The sequence below is a fragment of the Daucus carota genome, chromosome 5 (genome assembly GCF_001625215.2).
Source record: "Daucus carota subsp. sativus chromosome 5, DH1 v3.0, whole genome shotgun sequence".
NCBI classification, from domain to species: domain Eukaryota; kingdom Viridiplantae; phylum Streptophyta; class Magnoliopsida; order Apiales; family Apiaceae; genus Daucus; species Daucus carota.
Genome location: NC_030385.2, coordinates 9,799,848 through 9,814,937, shown reverse-complemented (window position 1 = coordinate 9,814,937; position 15,090 = coordinate 9,799,848). Strand labels below are relative to the sequence as shown.

At 35.4% G+C, this 15,090-nt stretch overlaps 2 protein-coding genes across 3 annotated transcripts; both read left to right on the top strand.

Annotated features, from left to right (window-relative positions):
- Positions 1-1,780: 1,780 nt before the first annotated feature.
- LOC108220094 (uncharacterized) lies at positions 1,781-9,389 on the top strand. 2 transcript variants are annotated; one of them, XM_064094454.1, is made up of 7 exons: positions 1,781-2,118; positions 2,382-2,600; positions 4,122-4,208; positions 4,732-4,878; positions 8,192-8,218; positions 8,328-8,423; positions 8,973-9,154. In XM_064094454.1, exons 1-7 carry the CDS (start codon positions 1,897-1,899, stop codon positions 9,006-9,008), a joined length of 834 nt encoding a protein of 277 aa, XP_063950524.1. In that variant the 5' UTR covers positions 1,781-1,896; the 3' UTR covers positions 9,009-9,154. The 2 variants fall into 2 exon arrangements, with proteins under 2 accessions (XP_063950524.1, XP_017249249.1); XM_017393760.2 differs by having other exon boundaries at positions 1,782-2,118; positions 8,984-9,389.
- Positions 9,390-11,411: 2,022 nt separating this feature from the next.
- Positions 11,412-13,392, top strand: LOC108219708 (calcium-binding protein CBP). The gene is made up of 5 exons (XM_017393209.2): positions 11,412-12,150; positions 12,235-12,281; positions 12,375-12,550; positions 12,676-12,694; positions 12,949-13,392. The coding sequence occupies exons 1-5, from the start codon at positions 11,595-11,597 to the stop codon at positions 13,051-13,053; spliced, it is 903 nt and encodes a 300-aa protein (XP_017248698.1). The 5' UTR covers positions 11,412-11,594; the 3' UTR covers positions 13,054-13,392.
- Positions 13,393-15,090: the final 1,698 nt, after the last annotated feature.

Sequence of the window (15,090 nt, the reverse complement as noted above, 5' to 3'; positions counted from 1 at the left end):
CCTAAATTTATTTATGCACACCCTCCCTCTTTTTTGGGCCAAGTTGCCCTTAACTTTTTTAGTAGTGTTTTGTTTTTTTATTTACTTTTCGGACCCTTCACTTTTTGAAATTGTTGAGAATGCTCAAAAGAGACGCAAAAGATAATAGTAAGTTTACTCATTGATATAATTTCTCTAGAGTGAGTGTCTGACTAATGTTAAGCTGTTTACATCATCAATTTCTGAACCTGTATTTTCACCACTGATACATTATGCTCCGTTTATTCATTCAGTGTATTTTCTTTGATTTAGTGTTGGCTGTGGCTGCAGGGGATAATGATGTGACTGTGAAAAGAAACAGTTGACGGAGATAGGCAACAAGTGACATTTCTAATTCTGTTTCCTATTGCTTAAGTAGCACTGCTAAAATTTGAGGCTCTTCTGTTTGAACTCTAACTAGAATGAATACTATGAATAGCAGAAGTCTATATTGCCTTACTGGATTCTGAACATTATACATGGTTTCCTCCTCTCAACAAGAATCAGCATTCCCCCCTGCATAGCTCTGCAACTCCACACTAGTTTACAGGCGTGGAAATAGACTATGCTGACGAGCAACTAAACCAGGTGCTTTTTCATACTCACTTGGGTGGTTGGATTTGAGATTATTTTTAGGTTGGAGATGTAATTTATATCAATTCACATGTTATTAGGTGTGTAGAGTGTGCACAGAAAGACATATTAATCTAATGAGACAGATATGCATATACTAGCCAATGTAAAACAAGGGTGATATGCATTTGACATGTTTGGGAGGCTAATCCTACTCCTGAGTCCTGTCACCTGCAAACTTGTATTAAAACTCTCTGTTCATATATTAAATTTTCATTTTCTTGCCTTCTAATAAGGAAAAACTGAGACTACAAATTCGTTTGGAGAGGAATCTCATTTCAAAATATTTCAAGAAAATAGGGTGTGCATAAATTACCACCTATGTAGAAATGCTTTTGAGAAGTTGAAAGAAATTGTGATGAAATATGTAATGTCTTGAAATGATGTAATCCAAAAATCTGAAAATATAAATTCATGAGGTTAAAGGGAGGCACATTACATGAAATTTGGTGACTGAGGTTGGTAATTATCGGAATTTTGTATGTTAAATTATAACTTAATATTAAAAATTAGTGATTACTGTATATAGTCAAAAAACTATTAATATTCCATTTATAATCTAATTATGTAAATTTCTAATTTAATTTTTTTGTTAGAAATTTATCATATAAAATTAAATATCTAATAAAATATCAAAAATGGATTCCCAATTTTTCCGAAAGAAAAAATTTAGATTATTATTTTTCTTATTCACAAAACACACTTTTGTTGATTTTTTAATGTAAATATACATATAAATGTAAACGTAAATGAGTTACTCCCTCCGTCCCAATGAATTGTATACAGTTTCCTTTTTGGGACGTCCCACCAATTGTATACATATCAAAAGCAGTAATTTTTATAATAAAATAACATTACACCAACTACTTTCTTCCACTATCTCCATTCTATAATAATATAAACACTATTACACCCACTACTTTCCTCCACTATCTCCATTCTATAATAATATAAACACTATTACACACCCACTACTTTCCTCCACTATCTCAAATCTATTATTAAATATAAATGGGTCCCACCACTATACTCACTTTTCATCTAACTTTACTCATTTTTTACACTTTTTCTTGGTCTCAGTGTCCCAGCCATTTGTATACAAATCACTGCACGGAGGGAGTATAAAATTATCATCATCAAATCTATGGTGGCTAAATTTGTGGCCAAGGAGCATTCCAATCGTAAAGGGTCTGTTTTGTTTTGGGTTGAATATCGAATACAATATTTCTTGTAATTTGTCAATTTATGGGAAGTGCAGCAGCAGCAGTGTATTATCACTCAGGTTTATGCTGTTGTGGGAGATCAAGAAGCTCCCAGATTGTGAGTTGCAGTGGAGGATTAAGATGGCAGCTTCTTGAGAAAGTGGACAGAGAGTTAGAACAAGGCAATGAGAGATCAGCCTTGTCTCTTGTTAAGGATGTCCAGGGAAAGCCTCATGGTCTTCGATGTTTCGGCGCTGCCCGCCTGGTTTTTTTTTTTCTCATTTCCTCTTTCATTTTGATAGTTTCGATAATTCAACACGCTCACGCACCCGTCTTGACTTTGACAATATTCGAACCCCGAGTCCAGATTTATGTGTGGATGTGTGTAATATGCATGTGAGGAAGTGGGTTTTTTAAGTGTGTAGGTTTATGATTTTATTTTGTTTATATGTAAATATTTTGTTTATTTACCTTTGATGCTTAGCTTTCCTCTGCTGCTGAAAAATATTTGAATAAATTTGATTGTAGGTACCGCAGAGGCTTTACACCTTGGATGAACTAAAACTGAATGGCATAGAGACTTCGTCTCTGCTCTCGCCGGTAGATACTACACTTGGAGCGATAGAACGGAATTTACAGATTGCAGCTCTTGTAGGAGGCCTTTCGGCATGGAAAGTATTTGATTTTAGCGCCACACAAGTCTTGTATATCGCTTTGGGACTGTTGTTTCTAGGGACATTGGATGCAGTAAGCTCTCTAAAACTTCATGTTTATGTTTCTCAATGCAGTTTCCTTATAAGTAAATGTTTCATTGTGAAAGGAGAATTTCTTCATGAACTACTATATACTTACTATACTTGTGAGTTTTAGCCTATAGGTTTTTGGTTTATTTCAGCCTAACAACCACTAAGATAAAGTTTCAGGAAGGAGTAAGAAAAGCATAACAACCATTAGCAAATTAAGTCTTTACTTTTGTTGTTGCTAACTTTGTTACAACGATAAGTACTCACTTACGCATGCCTATTGCGGGACTCGAACCCTTAATGTCTTAGTTGAGCTTGTACAATTATATCAAGATACTATAGAACAGCACTGTGATACAGAAATTAAGTTATTGACATATTCTGAAATTAATGTTATTACTGTGCTTGCATATTCGTCAAGCTCTAAACATAGTCTTGTTCGAGATGAAGCTTCTTAATAACAATCACACAGACTTTTAAGTTTTAGCCTTCCAGGTCTTAATAAATCAGAGTACATTTCTGATGATACACAGTACTTTATAAATGATATGTTTATTGATGCAAGTGCAAGTGACACGTCTGTACAGGACATTTGTTCACGAGAATTTTTATAATATCCTCTGACACTGTATAACTCCGACCCCATGCCTCATATCAGGTTGAGTATATCCATAAGCATATTAATCAAATTTGACTTATTACCATTAAGTGATACTTTCTCCATATTCATCCAGTCACTTTAATAATAATCTAGTGTGAAATGGGCAATTGTTTAGAGTTGATATTTGTTGAAGTCAAGATCCTTAACATTTAAACAATGGCAAGCAAGATAAAGACCTCTGCTGCATTCAGATAGATAATAGCAGTTTATAAGATTGAGACAGGCCAACTTTTTTTTAGCGATATTACAAGTCAAGCTGTCCACTCACTGTAACTGTAAGAGTATCTTTCCTTACCACCTGTTTTAACCCCTTAGTTAATATATATGGAAAGAATTTTTTTCTCGTTTTGTTAGTCCAGCCAGTGACAGGTTCTCCCTTATTATAGTTCATATCAAGGCTAAACTGTGTTGTTTGTATGCCAGTTTGTATTTAAAATCTGTAAAGTTAACATGGTTATGATTAAGCACCAATTTATTTATATCTATATTGCTTACTTTTTTTTTGCAACTTCACAATTATGTCATCTTTTGTCTGGTATGCAATAAGAAATAGCTTGGACTTTATTGAGGGAGGCAAAGAGGCAATTAACTGAAACTAGGACTACTTGACTCCCACAAGCAAAAAGAGTAATGTCTGTTGTTTTCTTCGAATTTATAATACTAGTGAAACTTATTATGATAGTATAACATTGGCACTGAGTAGAGATAGTGCTGTTTGATTCTCTATTGTCTTCAACACATCAATTTCATTTCCTTAAAGCTAAACTAGGCTTTTCCTGTTTCAGAAGTATGTTCATAAACTCAGAGAAAACCAAAGTCTCTATGATCTGTTCCTGGTCTAATGGATTTACTAAAATTTCATAGGTTTCTTATAATGGAGGGATCACTGGACTTGTACTTGATACGATAGGCCACAACCTAAGCGAAAAGTACCATAATAGGGTAATTCAAGTAAGAATCTTCTCTCATCATTCAATACTTCCCACTTAAATATGCTTGTCATTTTTCAATATCATAATTCCCATATCTGTTTTGTTGGAGAGAATGGAACGAGGAAGGAGAAAATGAAGATTTTGAACACAGATTAAAGGTGAAATAAAGGCTGTAAGAGGGTCAATTGAAAAAAAAATGAAAAATTGCAAATTTCCTGTGCTGAGTTCTGTAAAGAAAATGAGTAGAGGCAGGAATGAAGCATGCATCTACAGATATGTGGATTCTGCTCTATATTATTTTTTGTAAATGGTAGGAATGGAAAAAAATTGATAAAAATGAATATTTACCTACAAAATAGTTTAAATTTCATTCCTTACCTACTTAAATTTATTCCCTGCAAGCAAACTAAGCACTAAGTCTACCCTGATTTGTAGTGACGCAAAGTACAAACATGTACAATATTACTGCCTAATACAGTAGATCTATAATGTTATTACAGGGCATATCTTCTTAATCTCTTCTTAACCATCAAATTATCTAGCATGAAGCTGGCCATTTCTTGATTGCCTACTTGATGGGGGTTCTTCCGAAGGGGTATACTTTGTCAAGTTTGGAAGCTTTCCAGAAGGAAGGGTCACTTAACGTTCAAGCAGGGACTGCCTTTGTTGACTTGGAGTTTGTTGAGGAAGTATGTTTCTTTTCTCATAAATCACTATCTTTTATACGTGCAAAATGTTTCTTAGTGCTTCATTGCTTTATCTTTATATATAATTTTGTTCGCGACTTTGCTTCCAAATTTAAGTTATCAATGTCTGGCATCGTAGCATCAACCTTTAATCTACATGACCTATAACCATGAGTTCATGCGAAAGGAGCTTATACTTCTTTGTTTGTGCCCAAAACGAGACCTTGATGTTTTATGTATTATTTTGCTTGTTAAAAATGTAAATTTTACAGAAATATTTATAAAATTATGATAGACACTCATGTTATCCTACTTCAAAGAGGAATGACACTATGCAACTCTTAAGGAAAACTGCCAGATCATATTGGGCCCCATCTAGAAATGCGGTTGAACGGGAAACTAAATCCTAGTAGGTTTATTAGGCGTAATACGAGTACGTAGGCACATTGTGGGTAACGGGGTTCTTGAGAGCGAGAGATTTGTGAAGAAAACCCTAATTTCTTTGCAATCACGAACCCTAGCCTAGCCTACATTCTCAGCCGCCCTTTCTTTCATCACCACCACTCTCTGGTACAATTTCCAAGAAGCGGCCATCTTGGATGTGTGAACTGTGAAAATCGATATATAGCTTTGGGTTAATTTTGGTTAGCCTGGCCATGAAAAAGCATTGGCCATGCCATATTAACATGTTTGGGACAAAAAAAGACACGATTGTGCACGTGGCTATTCATTAACACTTATGATTAGAAGTGGCCAAACGGGCCGAACCGACTAAACCAGCACGCCCCGAACCGGGGTTTTAACTGCCCGGTACCGTCTAAACACGGGCCGGTTCGAAACCGGCATGAACCGATACTGAGCACGTGTCGAATACGGGTTGAGAAATGGGAAACCGAACCATAACCAGCCCGGAACCGCTGGAACCCGCGGAACCGGCCCGGTTGGAACTGCGGTTTGAACTTTCCAGGCAACGGTCACCTGCTGTCTGCTATAACTTGTATGTTCATAATCTAACCTTGATAGGGATATAGATGCATGATAAATTTTAAAAAAAAATAAATGCTGATTTCAGTAAAAAAAAAATGCTTCTTATTGTTTCTTATTTTTGAGAAATTAGAAATCATTTTTTATTTCACATATATTAATATAATTATTACTTATCATCATTTTCTCTTTTCAAAATATAATTGATTTCATATTTACAAGTACTAGTACTACAGTATAAGAGATACCGCCCTCTTTTTACCATTTTATTATTTATTACTAAAAATTTATTTATTAGTTTACAATTTATTAATAATTAATTACATAATAATACTTAACAAAAATAATTTCCAAAACTAATATCATATAAAACTTTATTATCGAATTTTTAAAATTTAAGAATTATTAACATTTACACCTGTTATTATAAAACAAAATAAACTTATAATAAAAAGGAAAAAAAAAAACAAAAAAGAAACACACTCACGCTCTGTGACAATGATTGATGTGAGCCGCACGTTCAAACCGCCGACCTTGAACCACTTAAACTAGCCCGAACCGCCAACCCGCCTAAACCATTTAAATCGTATAACACGGTTTCGGTTTACATTTCCACCAGCCCGGCCCGGCACGGACCGGACTGCCAGTCTTGGCGTGCCGGTTACGGTTTCACCGCTGACGGTTCGGCCCGCGGTTGAACCGGCCCGAACCGCCCCGGCCCGCCCGAATGGCCACCACTACTTATGATCTTACCAACCTCTACCCGCATATTATGTAAACAGAGTAACTTGACAACTTCAGGAGTGATAATACCTATATGTTTATCATTCCATGTCTATAAAATATCAAAAAGTAACCAAGTTACAGCACCGCTCGACTTACCACTCATTTTTAAGCTGTAAATACAAAGTTCTACCTTGTGTCATCAACTCTTCTCCATGTTATATAAAACTTTCCCAAATCATAAATTCACACCAAACTCACCCTTGAAACAACACAATTAGCCTTATCTAAATCTATGATTGGCTGTAAAGATGTCACTGAAGAGCCTCTTAACAAAAAAGTGTGATTGAAGATGAAACAGTTGTGTGCTAAAAGCTTTTTGAAAAGACATTGGGTCACAGTGATTTAGTAGTTAAGAAGTTTTATATTTTTTATCTTTTACATTCATATGCAAGGGCTCAACTTCGTAGAGATCTGGATTACAAGGTCAATAAATTAGCAAGTTCTAGAATTACAGAGGTATCCCAAAGCATACAGGTTCTATATGTTATGTCATAAGAAGGTCATTTCTGCTGTGAACTTAATCATCTATAGTTATTTTATTATCTCATCGGGAAAGAAAATGTGATCACGTTAATAGGCGTCTTTTACATGCTCTAACAAATGTGATCTCCTCTTCTTCACCTACCATGTCTTATCAACATAATAAAAAACTGAATGAAAAATATAAAAGAAAATAAACTCAATATCAAGAGTAAACACATTGCAGAGCCCGTATGCATGTGCATGAACTTTCTATTCTCTTTCTGTGTTGCATCGTCTCCTCTCCTTCCTTTTCTTGTTATAATCACTTTAGGTTGGCCATGCATACCCCTGCCACTTTTATTCTCATATCAAACCAGCTTCATAATCAACACTATTCCAGGAAAACCACCTCAAAAATGTTCATAAATATTGTTTTAAGTAAAAACAAGTCTCCAAATTTAATTTTAATCCCACTTGTTAAAAGCTCACTTAACAATTTCCTCCATTTAAAATCAAAGTTCTTCTCCTTGTAGTTCTAATCCAAAAAGAAGAAACCAAATCGTATAGACCAAGCTAATTTAGATGCCAAACAAAAAAAAAGAGATTAAGGTTATTGCATTCCGCAGGGTGGTTTTTATGTTTTCCCTTCTTGTAATTAGAAGATGGATTGGAAAATGTTGTAATTTTTATGTAGAAGTTAATTCAGAAAATATAGAGCTCTATACGAACTTGTATTGTGCTTTTGTTTCAAAAAATCCACAGATGACTTAAACATCTTACTGGAAATTGCATTATTGAAACCAATAGTCACCGATATGTAATTTGTATAAGCCGTGTCTTTACATCTGTGGCTTGTTCTTTTGATCCTCATTGACTTTTAACAAGCATTATACTATCAACACCAGAAGTGGCAAAGTGGAACTAATGCATGTTTTGTTCCTAGTGTTTCCTTAATACATTGTGTGTCCATGTATATACCAACTTTAGAGCATTGAGACTGAGATGATCAGTTATCAGTACGACACAAAATAAGGGACTTCGTTTGCCTTAATTTGTTGACATGGACTCTACATGTTGCATGCAGGTTAATAACGGAAAAGTTTCAGCAACTGTAAGTCCTTTTATTGATCATTGTCATGGACTGAATGATGTTCTGTATTTATATTTAGTTACCATGTGGAGATTTTGTATAACTTAAGTATACAATGTTTTTCATATAGATGTTGAATAGGTTCTCTTGTATAGCACTAGCAGGTGTTGCAACTGAGTACATTTTATACGGCTATGCAGAGGGAGGTCTTGCTGATATAAACCAGGTACATGATGTGAACTTGTATAATTATAACTTCTTAGATCCACAAGAAAAGAAAAAGACTGGTGGTTGTTACCACTTACTAACCATGGGCCATGTTTCTTTCATGGAATAAAGTATCCAACTACTTCTTTTTTGGCAATTCTTAATCCAATTTCTTAATCTTTTTAACAGTTGGAAACACCATTAGATTCTTTTTCCTTTATATTAGAGAACGCACACACAGAGCATTACTGGAAAGACACGAATTCATTTCAAATGTTGCGTCATAATTAAACTCTTCTATTCTGTATTTGATCTGGTGCTTAAAACATCACATCATCAGTTGTTGTATCAAAGAACTGCTCTGTAAGTATCATACGCTAGTTTAATATTAAAGGCTTGATGTCATGTACTTTGGATTTCAAGTTTTAGTTCCTCTCATGAACAACATTAACAAGAGCCTGTCATCAAATTTTAGATTACTTTATATGTTGCCAGCTTAAAATTCCCAACATGGTTATTCACTTGTACTATATACCACCACTTGGTAACTGAGTCTGACCATTTCCAGTTTCGTCACAGCTGGACTCATTACTTAATGGCTTAGGATTCACACAGAAGAAAGCAAATTCCCAAGTAAGATGGGCTGTGCTAAATACAACCCTTCTTCTGCGTCGTCATCAAGAAGCACGATCGCAGCTAGCTGAGGCCATGATGGATCGAAGATCTGTTGGGTATTGCATCGACGTGATAGAAAATGCCATACCAGATGACGATCTGTAAATTGAAGATCCTAGCGGTACATTCAGCTTCAGAATTTGACAAACTGGTTCTGTACTTGATATGTTTCTTTCTCTAGAGCTAGGTGTTGTAGTTGAATACACTTGGAACTAGAGCTATTACAGTTTTTAACTTGAAATTCTTCACTTGTGTGAATGGATGGATTATGTCAGCCCAGAAGTATAAATGGAAGAATGATTTTGTACCATAGCTTCTCTCATTCAGCTGTTTAACAGAATCAAATTATATCCCGAGTTTGGGCATACTTATATCTACTTTATTTCGAATCCCTGATGATTGAAATCGTAATGGAATCGACTGGCAGGGTGTTAGTCGTGTTATCTTTCAATAAAAAGTTAATCTATTCAGGGGCGGATTTAAAGATAATATGATACACGTACATTACTTCACCCTGTTATAAACTAAAGCCAACTATAATTTTGACGAGTCTTGATGTGTTGGGTTTTAATAAAATAGTTATATAATGCATTCTCAATATTTAATATTAATGCCTTGTATTTGCCCGGGACACTAAATAAATCTATGATATATATATATAGATATGGGCTCAGAATTGATCTGTCACTGATTATTACTCAACAAAAGGTTTTTAATTTTACCAGTATTAAAAAAAGGGTGCTGGTCCCTGGCAGTCGAGTGCCAGGGACGCGTTAACTGGCATATGGTTTCTGGGCCGTTGGATGCATATCCAGCGGCCCAGATTATAACACAATTTTAACACGTCTAGCGGTTTTTAACCGCTAGACGGGGAAAATGTGTCTAGCGCGCTAGACACATTTTCCCCGTCTAGCGGTTAAAAACCGCTAGACGTGTTAAAATTGTGTTATAATCTGGGCCGCTGGATATGCATCCAACGGCCCAGAAACCATATGCCACTTAACCTGTCCACAGCCATCGATGGCTGTGGACCAGGACCCTTAAAAAAATACTCGATTGTGTCAAGGAAAAAAAACACTCTAACGTTTGCAAACCTACGCCCTCTTTCTCTCATTTCTCTCCTCACCCGCCACCTCCCCTCCCCCTCTACACCTTATCTTCGTACACTCGATCTAAATAATCATAGTCAGCGTAGGAGACCGGGGGTGATTATCGCAAAAACTCACCTTACACAGCGAAAGATTGTTCAATATATGAGGACATTTGTACTCCGGGCCTCAACTGCCGTCACTGATGGGTATGAACATGGGACTATCACCTCTTTTTATGTACGCAGGTCAATTGTGATGTTACTATTTTGAAGATTGTTGGTGTCAACTAGATTGTTCGGGAAATTTTTGTACTCTTTTTTATTGTCAAGAATATTTATATTCGGTTTGTTAAGCAATCTGAAAATAAAATAACTAGTTATTTAGCTCATTTCATTTCCCAATCAGGTTGTATTATCAGTTCGGCGATTTGTCCTGACTGTATTTCACAATTTAAAAAATTGTTTTTTGTCAAAAAAAGATTTTCGACTTTTAAAAGATAAGATCAATTCAGAAGCACTTTATAATTAAAAAATAATACATAATAGACAGAATTTTATAGTCTAATTGGGGACCTCGTAATAGATTTGAATCTATCCTAAAACATATCATAATAAAAAATTCAAAATAAATAAAAATAAATGGGTCTTAAATTTATTTTTGACCTTTGAGGAGTCATACATAATTACAGTCTCACATACGGTTTAGTAATAGCACTGTGAACAATAATTTTATCGTCGATTATAATTATCAAACAGTTCAAAAACGGTGATATAGTTCAAGTACAGTTGAAATATAGTTGATATTGTTGACTAATTAATTCATAAAAAATATCCATGTAAATTGATCTTTCAATTTAGAATTTCACAAATATCATTATCCTAAAATTTTAAAATCATAATTATTAAATAATATCGAGGATATCAAAAAAGTCATATACTCCCTCCATCCCTCCCAATTGTTTACATTGGAGGGGGACACGGAGACCAAGACAATGTATGAAAAATGAGTAAAGTTAGATGAAAAGTGGGTAAAGTGGTGGAATCCATCAATATTTAATAATAGATTTGAGATAGTGGAAGAAGATAGTAGGTATAATAGTAGTTTTTATTGTTAAATATGAGATAGTGGGGAAAGATAGCGGGTGTAATGATGGAAAAAACTTACTATTTATGATAACGTAAAAAAATAGTAACAGTAAAGAAATGATAGTTACAGAGGGAGTATTTATTAATGAACAATTTAATTGAGCTGGTGACAAACTCAATCTGTCGGAAACCTTGGCTACCTGGTGCCGCGTAGAGAGGAAACTTACGGCGGATGCCCATTTTACGCGCCTCCAGCTAGAGGGGCCTGGGCTACAAATACACACACACACAACGCACAGCAGAGAATCGGAGTTTTTAGTTTTGATCTGATAAACCACCATGTCGTCCGGCTACCCAAACAACAACAACCGCTGGGGCCTCAATTACAATTCCCCCCCTCCACCTTCAACCCAATCTTCTTCTTCCCCCTCAGCTCCATACCAATCCCACCCTCCTCCTCCTCAACACGCATCCGCTCCCTACGCAACACCACCCAATCAACCCCAACCCTCCCCCTACTCCTCCGCTCCCTACGCATCTGCCCCTTACGCCTTCCCCCCCAACCACTCCCAATCTTCCCATTTCACATCACCTCCTCCCTCCTATACTCAACACGCATCCGCTCCCTACGCATCCCCCTATCATCAGGCCAGCCCTAATAAAGACCAACACGCCTACGGGAGTCCGTTTGCAGCAGGGCTAGTGCCGTCGAGTTTTCCGCCGGGCACGGATCCCAATGTGATCAGCTGTTTTCAGTTGGCGGATAGGGATGCCAGTGGGTTTATTGATGATTTGGAGCTCCAGAAAGCCTTGACCACCTACCGGGAAAGCTTTAGCTTGAGGACTGTCCGGCTCCTCATGTATCACTTCACTAATTCCAGCTCTCGAAGAATCGGTACTCTCATACCCTCCGATATCTGTGTATATAAGTTTCACTTGTGTCAAATTAGGTTTTATAGTTTATTGTTGATGGAAACAGGGCCCAAGGAATTTACTGCTGTGTTTTACAGTCTTCAGAACTGGAGGGTGAGTGTTTTTTAAATTAGGATGTGAGAATTACGTGTTTGGTGTGCTGTTTAGACTGTTCGTTTAAATGGATATGAATTGGCTGTGTTGTAGGCGATTTTTGAGAGATTTGATAGGGACCGGAGTGGGAAGATAGATGCTTCTGAGTTGAGAGAGGCGTTATTGAGTCTTGGATTTGCAGTGTCACCTGCGATACTGGATTTGTTGGTGTCCAAGTTTGACAGGACGGGTGGAATGAACAAGGCTATTGAATATGACAACTTCATCGAGTATGAATAACAACCATCCCTTTCAGTTTTCTTTTGTTTTTATCATCTTTAAGCATGTCTTCTTAGGAGATTTGATATCTGATGTTGTTGTCTTTCTCTTTTTTTTTTGGCTGTTGCAATTACAGGTGCTGCCTGACTGTGAAGGTATAGCTTCTTTTTAAACATCAATGTTTATCGATTTTATCTTGTTGTGCTGTATACTTGACTAAATTTTGGGAATTATTAAATATTTCAGATAAACTACTGAGACACTATGATATGGGATTTCTCATAGAACTACTATAGCCTCTTGATTACTGTAGTGCAATCGAGAATAATATTGTTATGTCCACAAAATTAGGCGATGTTTGTGTATATTTGGATAGAGCATTATTCTGATTAATCCGTATATATTGCAGGGACTTACAGAGAAGTTCAAGGAGAAAGATACTGCTTATGTGGGGTCAGCAACATTCACTTACGAAGCTTTCATGCTCACTGTTTTACCTTTCCTCATTGCTTAGGAAGTTATGTAGAGCTTTTTCTTGGTGTGGTATGATCTTAAATGATGCTTGGATAGTGGTCGTAATTATCTGTTGGATGTAAAAAAATATTATGGCTGCTGCAACTGGTTAGTCTCATTGCGTGTATCACTTGAATGTCCGTTTGTAAATCACCCGACAGAGGAGAACCTAGACCTACTTGATTAGCTGAACTGCTTCTCCTCCTTTGCCTCATCTTATAAAACCCTTGTGGAAATTAGTTGGCTAGTTGAATTTCTGGTATGTGGATTGACTATGATTTGTTATTTGGCAAGTTTAGGCTTTGCTATAAGTCGATCACATCTTTTATCTTTGCTAGTATCACTTGTTTTTGCATAATTAGTTTTGTCAAATATGTAATGCCAACTGCCAAGAGTTGGTTACTGACTGATCTCAGAGTCCGACTCTCAAGACCCACTCATCCACTGATTTAGAACTTGATGCAAGTTATGACACTGATTTTATTTTTGAAGGCTTTTAAGATGTGCTCCTGAGATTTTTGCCAGAGAGAAGAAAAGAAAAGAGGAGAGAAAAGACAAAAATGATGAACATTTCTTGTAGGGTGCTCCCAAGTTCTTTGCAGAAGATGGAGAGAAAATTTAGGAATTAAAGGTTTAAAATCTTGGGAGAAATCTTTTAAAGGTTTCGAGAAATCTTAAAGGTTTAAAATTTTGGAGAAATATTTTTTCTGAAAAAATATCTTCAGATAATCGTAACATTGGAAAGAAATTTTTTGGAGTATTATTTTTGAAATTTTTCTTTCAGTCTTTTGTCTTCTCTTTTGAAGAAATTTTTGGAGTATTATTTTTGAAATTTTTCTTTCACTCTTTTCTCTTCTCTCTTGAAGAAATCCGGAAAGGAAGAGAAAATGCTGAAACTTTCTTTTGCATTCTCTCTTCTCCCTATTATTTGTATTCAGGTTTACTACAATTAATGCACACAGTCTCTAACTTTGTTATGAAATGAAAAATGAGATGTGAACATCATGCTTTATGATTGATATCGTGTATCAGAACTCGAACAGGTATTACGAGATGTCTACATATCTTTATCGGAGTAAAAATTAAGTCTGAAAAAGCAGTTCTAGTTACGAGGATTCGAACTTTTTATACAGATATCTAGATACAGTAGAATTAGGTTTCAGACTTTGTATCAGAATCGAATGGTCTTTTTATCATTATTTGTGATTATATGAGTTAAGTTCAATGGAGACCACATTTTTTCTGGAGACCTGTAGACCACATATGTTCTGCAAGTAAAATATTTTATAAAAACATTGCAAAATGTATAGTTTTACAAATCATGTTCTACGAAATCATTATTTCAATTAAAATCTTGAATATCATATAAGTTTTACATGTGTAACATTACAAAATGTTTTGTTCTATGAAATATATTTAGTTTGCAGAACGTTTGTTCAACTTGCAGAACATGCGTTATCAACTTATTAAACATTGATGATCTTCAATGATTTTAATGAATACATGATTTTTGTAGAACATATTTTACAAAATAATGTAGTTTATAGTGTTTTGATTGCAGAACATACGTGGTCTCCGAGGTCTCCGGTGAAATAGGGTCTCCATAGAACTTTCCTCTATTTTTATATATCTAATTATTTTTGTTTATATAAAACTCATGACTGTTCAAAATAGTCATTTAGTCGTTTAACTCCTTAGAAATAGAATTCCAAGATTATAATGGTTTTGTACCACTTGGAATGGGATCATTTTACTCAGATATAAACGATCGCGGGTATTTGAGATCCGGATCTGAACTGAATATGATTCGGTATCGTATTTTCTTATTTTTAATCGGGTAGTTTATGATCCATCGAATATGAGCCGGGTATGATCCACTAACATTAAATATCATTATTATTTCAATTATTCAAATAATTATCATTTAGTCTAAGTAAACATACTATTATAAAATATTATTGTTAGAGTGATTTGAAATCACACCTCACAATTTACAAAAGTAAAATATATACATGTATTTTCATTTGATAAAGGACTA

Coding starts and splice junctions, on each gene's coding strand:
- LOC108219708 (XM_017393209.2), top strand. CDS start 11,595: ATGTCGTCCGGCTACCCAAACAACAACAACCGCTGGGGCCTCAATTAC. Junction 12,151..12,234: donor TTCCAGCTCTCGAAGAATCG/GTACTCTCATAC, acceptor TGATGGAAACAG/GGCCCAAGGAATTTACTGCT. Junction 12,282..12,374: donor ACAGTCTTCAGAACTGGAGG/GTGAGTGTTTTT, acceptor GCTGTGTTGTAG/GCGATTTTTGAGAGATTTGA.
- LOC108220094 (XM_017393760.2), top strand. CDS start 1,897: ATGGGAAGTGCAGCAGCAGCAGTGTATTATCACTCAGGTTTATGCTGT. Junction 8,219..8,327: donor ACGGAAAAGTTTCAGCAACT/GTAAGTCCTTTT, acceptor TTTTTCATATAG/ATGTTGAATAGGTTCTCTTG. Junction 8,424..8,983: donor GTCTTGCTGATATAAACCAG/GTACATGATGTG, acceptor GTTTCGTCACAG/CTGGACTCATTACTTAATGG.